Source organism: Zea mays, chromosome 6 (genome assembly GCF_902167145.1).
Source record: "Zea mays cultivar B73 chromosome 6, Zm-B73-REFERENCE-NAM-5.0, whole genome shotgun sequence".
NCBI lineage: Eukaryota > Viridiplantae > Streptophyta > Magnoliopsida > Poales > Poaceae > Zea > Zea mays.
The window spans coordinates 172,201,188-172,209,416 of NC_050101.1; the positions used below are offsets into that span (position 1 = coordinate 172,201,188).

Consider the following 8,229-nt stretch of genomic DNA (forward strand, 5'->3'; position numbering starts at 1 on the left):
ACGGCTACCTGCGACGCATTAAATGCGCGCGCTGCGCGCGCAGAAGTCAGGCGTGCCCATACTGGCGCACCGGACACTCTACAGTGCATGTCCGGTGCGCCACCGGACATCCAGGCGGGCCCAGAAGTCAGAACTCCAACGGTCGGAATCCAACGGCATTGGTGATGTGGCTGGGGCACCGGACATGTCCGGTGTGCACCGGACTGTCCGGTGCGCCATCGAACAGACAGCCTCCACCAACGGTCAAGTTTGGTGGTTGGGGCTATAAATACCCCAACCACCCCCACATTCAAGTCATCCAAGTTCTCCACTTCTCAACCACTTACAAGAGCTAGGCATTCAATTCTAGACACACCAAAGAGATCAAATTCTCTCCAATTCCACACAAGGCTTTAGTGATTAGCGAGAGAGATTTGCCGTGTTCTTTTGAGCTCTTGCGCTTGGATCGCTTCTTTTCTTTCTCACTTGTTCTTGTGATCAAAACTCCATTGTAATCAAGGCAAGAGGCACCAATCGTGTGGTGGCCCTTGCGGGGAAGTTTTGTTCCCGGTTTTGATTTGAGAAGAGAAGCTCACTCGGTCCGTGGGACCGTTTGAGAGAGGGAAGGGTTGAAAGAGATCCGGCCTTTGTGGCCTCCTCAACGGGGAGTAGGTTTGCGAGAACCGAACCTCGGTAAAACAAATCCGCGTGTCACACTCTTCATTTGCTTGAGATTTGTTTTGCGCCCTCTCTCGCGGACTCGTTTATATTTCTAACGCTAACCCGGCTTGTAGTTGTGTTTATATTTGTAAATTTCAGTTTCGCCCTATTCACCCCCCTCTAGGCGATTATCAGTACTGTATCCGAGTATATACCATGAAGAAATCTCTGGTCTCCCAGCGAAACAAAGAAATATTCAATTTACACACTTGCTATCTGGAGTACCAGATACCAAGCTGCTAAGAACAAGAAGACGTGTAACTAGAGTAACTTTGGGGGTGGAGGTCCGGAGAAAGCAGGTTGAGCGTATGACAGCCTCTGGATCCAGTTGCCAGCCTTCTTCTTGTTCTGGTCATTGGGTTCCAGGGCCTGGCAGATCGAGCCTGGGATCTTGTCGAGTGTTCCATCTCTTTCAAGAACTGTCTTGAGGTTTTCAAGGACTGAAACTATTTGCTGGAACTCAGGCCTCCTTTCTGGTTGCCAGGACCAACATTGCTCGATCAGAAGCTTCAGCGCTGCTGGGCAGCTCAATGGAATAGCCGGCCTCAAGTTCTGAAATGAGAGCCCATGTTTGTAAGAAACTATCAGTCACAAACTGAAGTCTAAACTAGCAAAAAGAGTAAACTCGTTTACTGGTACTCTTTCTTCTTCCTTCTTGAAAACACTGGATATGAACATTTTTTCCCCAGTTCTTACCGATCATAGGAACTCCAAAGTACACATGAACAGGCTGGAGATGAACCCCGGACTGTCTATGAACACAATAAACTGAAGTTGCCAGTAAAGTGAAGGTAAATAGTTAGAAGAGCACACACACCTTATTAACAACCGCAAAAGCTGCCTGAAGCGGAGTCATATCTTGATAAGGGAGTGAACCAGTGACCAATTCCCACAAGACAAGTCCAAAGCTATACACATCGACCTTCCGGCCATATGGCTTGTGCTTGTACATCTCTGGTGCCATCCATCTATAAGTACCTGGATCATCGCCTAACAAATTGCAGTATTTTTCTTCACACGCCACTCCAAAATCGACGACTTTAGCGCAGAATTCTCCATCAAATAAGATGTTCTCGGGTTTGATGTCACGGTGCACAATCCCTTGGAGGTGAATATATTCCAGGCCGCGTGCGATATCCAGAGCGATGGAAATGACCTTCTCCAAAGGAAGAGTTTCACGCTCCAGCTTTCGCAAGAAAGCCCTCAGAGAACCGCCGGACAGAAACTCGGTGATGACACAGAAGACCGTCGGGCAATTACAGGCCCCAACAAGCTAAACAAGAAAATGGGAATGGATTAGAAGAAAACAAAAACTGGTTTTATGGTAATATATGTTGGAAGGTTCCTACAGAATCTATATTCTGAAATAGTGAATTTGCCATATAGCCTGTCTCATAATTTTGAAAAGCTAGTAGCAACAAAAATACTTTGGCTTCATTTGTCTGAATGATTTCAAGGGTACATGCAAATCAACAGTCCCATATGGCATATGGTAATTGATAACCTCGATTAAAACTGAAATATGTCAAATGAGTCAAAGTCATTCCACTAACAAGAATATTCCCATACATAGTTGTTGCCTCTATGGGAAGATGCTAGATGTTAAATATAGAAGAGTTTGACTTATACCAAAACTAATGCAACATATAAAATAAACGAGGAAGCATTTTCGTACTGGACTGTTCCATAATTACGTAGAAAAGCATAACTACACACAAAAAAATGTAGCAATTATCGTAACCCATTTACAAAAGAAACATGCAGTAGTTCACTGCCAATCCTATGCACAGTTGCCGAGCACCTCAACAAAATGTTACATGAAAGTTCACACAGTTACCTTAATGACATTACGATGTTGGAGCCTTGCCAGAATTGTAACCTCTGAAGTGAACTGCTTGTCAAGCTTAGCAGACAGTTCGTCGTCCTCGCCATCGTCGGGCTGCCTGATAAACTTCACAGCAACAGGCTGGTCCTTGTAGATCCCGTGGAACAATCGGCTATAGGCCCCGGATGCAAATCTATGGCCGATGAGCAACTCGGAGCGATCGACCGTCCACCTCTCAAGGATCTCCGGCGCAGCAACTCTTGCCGGTCCACTGTCAAGGTTTGTTCGTGGCCATGAGGATGCTCTGGTATTGATCTTCAGCTTGCTCGGTGCTCTTAGCGAGGCGAAGCCGAGTGGAGGGCTGTCGTCTGGTGACCGCGGGGACATGGGCTTCCTCTGCCGCTGCGGGCTGGAGAACCTCTTGGTGGCAGCTTTCGCCTCCTTGAACACGTCCGAGATGACGCGCTTGGGGATAGGGGACTTGGCTCTTCGCTTCGGTTTCGGCGGCGGCTTGGACACCTTCGTAGATGCACTGCGCACTCTGGAACCATCATCAGCTGTCACTGTTGCATCCTGCAGAAAGAAAGGAGACGGGCTGGAACACACTCGCTGGAGCCTCTGGCTGTGCTCGTCCGAGTGGAAAGAGAAATCCAGCGCAGCGTCTGGGCTCTCCTTGGGTGGTCGAACAGCCACATCATGCAGCTGTGGAATGTCCAAGCTCAGGCCGACCCCCTCCCGGCTCTGCTTCGCCGGTGATCCTTGCGACGAGCGATCACCGTTCCTCGCCCTGTTCAATTGGCCCTCTGAAGACGCGTGCTTCAGCTTCCGTTCCGACCGGGCAACTGCCGGTCTCGCCTTGGGGATCGGCAGCCGCCTTGCCGAGCTAGAGACCCCGGGGCCCGTGCCCAACCCGTCCTGCCTCAGCTTGGCGCCACGACCGAACGGGTCGATGATGAACGCGCCATACCGCTCCCTGCCGGAGCTGGACCTGACGACAGACTGCGAGAACCTGGTGCGCCGCACCCACGAGTAGTCCTCGTCGTCCATCTTCCCCTCCTCGATACGGTAGATTAACAACTCGCAAGAACAGCTGAACGAAGGGAGGGGACCTAGATGAGGCAGGAGACAGCAGGAACACTGGCTGACACTAGAGCTCTCCAGCCAGTGCCAGACCACCAAGTAAGTAGGCGCCGCAATGGACCCCCCCCCCCCCCCCCCCCCCCCCCTCGATACGGTAGATTAACAACTCGCAAGAACAGCTTAACGAAGGGAGGGGACCTAGATGAGGCAGGCGACAGCAGGAACACTGGCTGACACTAGAGCTCTCCAGCCAGTGCCAGACCACCAAGTAAGTAGGCGCCGCATTTGATCCCTTCCAGAGCGACACGAAATCTCCCAAGGTCGACTGCTCCAACCCGATGCGCCGATCAGAGCCCCTCAGCCGCCAAGCAAGAGCAGTGAATCAATCAACGACGAGCCCGGACACGGGAGAAGCATAAAAAAAAGGCCCGGTGATTTCCCACCGCCAGCTGCTCACCTTGCTCGCCCACCACGAAAACAAACCAAAGAGAACAAGAGAGTCCAATCGCTCACCACAATAATCCATGTGGTTCGGGGATGGCGACCGTTGGAGGAGTGAGTGCGGAGACCGTCATTCCTCACAGCGCACAGGATGCAGGAAAGGGGGGAAAGGCGAGCGAGACGTCGCTCCGAGGCAGACGCGCACTCGCTTGCTAGTGGCTACCGTCCCCCGGCCAGGACTGGGACTGCAAGCTCGTTCCCCCTTCCGCGCCGCGACAAGCCACTCTCTCTGACGCAGCAGCAACCGACCCATACCCACGTCAGATCAGACCGGATCCAAATCAAACCAGGCAGATCGCGCGCACCTCCTCCCAATCAAAATGGCAATCACCACGGCCACGAAGCAGGACGCCAAGATCCTGAACCGTGCGAGTGACTAAAAAGCGTGGGAACAGTACGAGAGGGAGAGGGAGAGGGACGCACGCATCCACGGGCACGGGAGGAGGCCGGCGACGCCGCGTGACGAAGCGGAGTCGCGCGGATGAGTTGATCGTCCGGTCCCCGGTTGCCAGATGGAGAAGCCTTGCCTCCTCACTCACGCGCACCGCACACCTCGTCACCCGTCCCTCGTCCGAACTGCGCGTGTGGCGCATCCTCGGCAGATCACGGGCCGTCGCGGAGACTGACGCACGACAGCACGCTGCAAGTTGTACGGTGGGGAGGGACGATCACCTTGCTGCTTTAATTTGTACTAGGGCTGGGCATTTTAAACCCGAGAACCGAACCCGAACCGAACCCGAACCCGAATAGACCGAATTGATCGATTTTTCGGGTTTCGGTTTTCGGGTTCGGTCCACATATCGTATCTATTCGGTTATCGGGTTAGGGTTCGGTTTTTGTATCATGTAACCCGAATAAACCAAAAAAACCGAACACGCTCACCAGTCAGCCCAATAGCTACTTGGCCCACTTAGCCGGCCACGGCCCAGTCTTTCCGTCCTCCCTCCGGTCCGCAAGCAGAGCCGCAGACCGCCCAGTCGCCCAACCGCCCAACCCTAGAGCTTCTGCACTGCTCGGCCGCCGCCTGCCGCAGCTCGCCGCCCCGCCGTCCACCGTCGTCCGCCTGGACTCCACTGCTCGCCCGCCGCCCCGCCGTCCACTGCTCCCGGCGTCCTGCGTGGGCACGGCTGGGCAAGCTCCATGGCGGACTGCTACTGCGTGGGCGACGTACTGCTCCTGCGTGAGCGAGCGGGCGTACTGCTACTGCGTGGGCGCGGCCGAGTCCCTTTCTGTCCGTGCCATGGAGCTTTCTGTCCAGCAGGCAGCAGCAGGCCAGCAGCTCCAGCTTTCCCAGCGTCCCGGCGTCCTGCGTGGGCGGCGTACTGCTACTGCTCCAGCTTTCCAAGCTCCAACTCCAGCGTCCGCTCCTAGCACCTGATTGTGTTATTCGGGTTTTATAGGAACCGAATAGACCGAACCGAATTTTTCGGTCTATTAGGGTTCGGTTCTTGGAATTATGGGTTCGGATTCGGTTCCTATTTTACAGAACCCGAATTTTGTAGAACCCGAATAACCCGAACCGAATTACCCATATTACCCGAATGCCCAGTCCTAATTTGTACTACTAGTATATTCGTCAATTATGAGCGGCGACTTCTGGTGGCTGTACCGTATCGGTATCAGACGGTGAGATGGCTCTGCCTCTGGCGACGATCAAGTCCGGGGTCGGTGTGTGGGGGCCCACGGTAGCAAGTGGCGAGTCGTGTACGTGTCCCTCCAAGTTGGCGCCGCGGGGCCAGGTGACCTTGACTCCAACAGCTACTCGCGCGGTGCAAACCGTCTCGCTTGCCTTGCGCAGGCGTGCCGACGACGACGACGCTCGCTCGGCGGTTTTTGGGGCGATCTGGCTGGCGGATGGAGTTGGCAGTTGGGCCTGTTTGGCAGGCAACGATTTGGAACTGGGCTCTAAGGGTTGCGGGATGCGTGCGCGGAGAGAGAGAGCTGGGATGATGTGGGCTGGCATAGCAGGCCTGTTGGCGGACCACATGTTGGGCCAATTGAGACCATGGATATGCTAATTTCATCGTGAATTGTGTGTCTCTCCAAATTTGCATGTGTATATCAAACCAAGCTATTGGGGGTCTCTTCATTATTTGACTTGACAAAACCATCACAGTGGTTCGTTCAAACAGCTTACAGAGATTGGGGTCAGAGCCTTTTGTGGTGGTACAAGTTTCATGCCATTGCTCAGAAAACCAGTCCAATGAAAAAACACTGGGAGCAGCTAGGTAAAGCCGTAGCTTATATACCCTTTTCATTTTTTTTTTCTTTCTTTCAGCATGTGCAGGTTCATGTATTATACGAATGAAGGTGCAACCTCATCAAAGTCAAAGATTGAGTTTCATGTCGAGTGTATATTGTGTATGCTGGGGTTTGCTTTTGGACGATGTGTGGTTTCTACGTGTAGTGTTTGATGCGTCAGAAGGATTCAACTGAAACCAATTAGGGCCCCTTTGTTTCCCTTCATTTTGAGGAATTGGAATTTAATTAATGCAATAGGCTATTTTTTAGAATGTGACATTCCACAACTTTTCAAAGTGTATATATAAGCATATCTCAAATTTATGGGGCCGAGAAATAGAAATTAATTTTATAGATTTACATGTTATTTTTCTCATATACAATTTATAGCACCCTCTTCTACTTGTTTCTCTATAATATAAATGTAGTGTATAACTATCTATCTGATATGATTTAGGATAACATACAAATACATTACATAAATAAATATATTAACTCAATTAGTTGTATCTAAATTATAATTATTAGAATAGAATTCAATTCCAACGAAACAAACGGCCCGTTAAGGTTTTGTTTGCTGTTATCTTTAGGTCCATTGATAGAGTCAAGAAGACAGATGTGTTGATGTCAATTCTTAACGTATGAGACTGAATGCGTATCAGGTTGTGAGCCAAAATTAATTCCATTTGCTTTAGTTTTGAGGACTACAAGGTAATTATTATTTTCTCTTCTGAATGCCTTCTGCCTTGAATGGTTAGAATCATGTCAATCTGAACTTGTTCTTTGACATGAGTGAATGCACTTACAATAAAAAGATGAAAAAAAAACTAGATTCTTAGGATGAGCACTTTTGGTTGAAGAATCACGTGGCACTGATAAAACACTTAGTTGTTCATGTACATCTCTATCTCTATAAATACTTAAAGTAATACCCTATCCCATAAGTAAAGCTATATATCCAATCTCTAAACAATGTTAGAAAGTTCCAATCTTGAGATGCTACCATTTCCTTTAAAGTCCATCTTACTGCCATTCATGGTATGTGGTTTACTGGTTTGTACGCCCGTCCAAAATTAGTCTTGGATGGGGTAGGCGCAAAAGCTGAAAAAGTGAGAGAATACAAAATGCTCCAAAACCAATATTACATGTAGTTTAAATATTTAGAGCCATGTGCTTTCAATAGCTGAGCGAAAGGCCTGACCCAATACTGCCATCCGGTTCAACCGCACCACCTCAAACGACCCAGGCCTCGGACATCTATAAAAGCAACCCAGACCCTATGGATTAGGGTTTCAATTTCTGGCAGCGGTTGCGATCGCATGAAGCGCGAGCGAACGTTGACGACGGCGTCCCGAGGCATGAGACGCGAAATAGGGTAGCTCCCTCTCTACCTTCCATGCAACTCTAAGTTAGTTAAGCTAGCTAGTGCAGCGTAATCTTAGCTGTGGTTTAGAATTTATTTGGACAGTAGTCGGTAGGTAGGCTCTTGTGAGTGACGAGAACCGTATTGGCCGCTGGTAGCAGTTTGCAACTGATCAAGAAGAACCGGTCAGCAGCACTGCTTTGGAATATTTAATTTGTCTACCCGCGGTTTGTATGGGATAGGAGCTATGCCGGCGGGGAAGCTGAGAGAGATGTACAGCCACCGTACCGATTTGTATATGATTTTTATTTTATTTTTTGTTTCTTCTCGATCGGTGTTGAGGCATGACTCGAGAATGCAATGCAAGCTGACGTGCCAGTCTGATACGGCGAGATCGATCGAAGAATCGTTGTGAACGTATTGACTTACATTTCGGTCTAATTAAAATAAATAAGCGTACCTTTCAATACACGCTGCCGATCGAATTGACAGGCAAACAAAGCGGCAGACAACGTTTACG

The 8,229-nt window shown here is 49.9% G+C and overlaps 1 protein-coding gene across 2 annotated transcripts; it reads right to left on the reverse strand.

Moving 5' to 3' along the window:
* Window positions 1-827: 827 nt before the first annotated feature.
* Window positions 828-4,783, reverse strand: LOC100193102 (uncharacterized). Of its 2 annotated transcripts, NM_001358636.1 has the most exons (4): window positions 4,529-4,752; window positions 2,537-3,065; window positions 1,517-1,972; window positions 833-1,251 (listed from the first exon to the last, which is right to left on the reverse strand). In NM_001358636.1, the coding sequence occupies exons 1-4, from the start codon at window positions 4,696-4,698 to the stop codon at window positions 961-963; spliced, it is 1,446 nt and encodes a 481-aa protein (NP_001345565.1). In that variant the 5' UTR covers window positions 4,699-4,752; the 3' UTR covers window positions 833-960. The 2 variants fall into 2 exon arrangements, with proteins under 2 accessions (XP_008647363.1, NP_001345565.1); XM_008649141.3 differs by having other exon boundaries at window positions 828-1,251; window positions 2,537-4,783.
* Between the last annotated feature and the right edge of the window lie 3,446 nt (window positions 4,784-8,229).

Excerpts from the sequence above, each read along its gene's own strand:
- LOC100193102 (XM_008649141.3), bottom strand. The coding sequence starts at position 3,571 with ATGGACGACGAGGACTACTCGTGGGTGCGGCGCACCAGGTTCTCGCAG. Across the intron at positions 1,973-2,536 it reads AACATCGTAATGTCATTAAG|CTTGTTGGGGCCTGTAATTG; the intron begins GTAACTGTGTGA and ends TTTCTTGTTTAG. Across the intron at positions 1,252-1,516 it reads CTTTTGCGGTTGTTAATAAG|AACTTGAGGCCGGCTATTCC; the intron begins GTGTGTGTGCTC and ends CTCTCATTTCAG.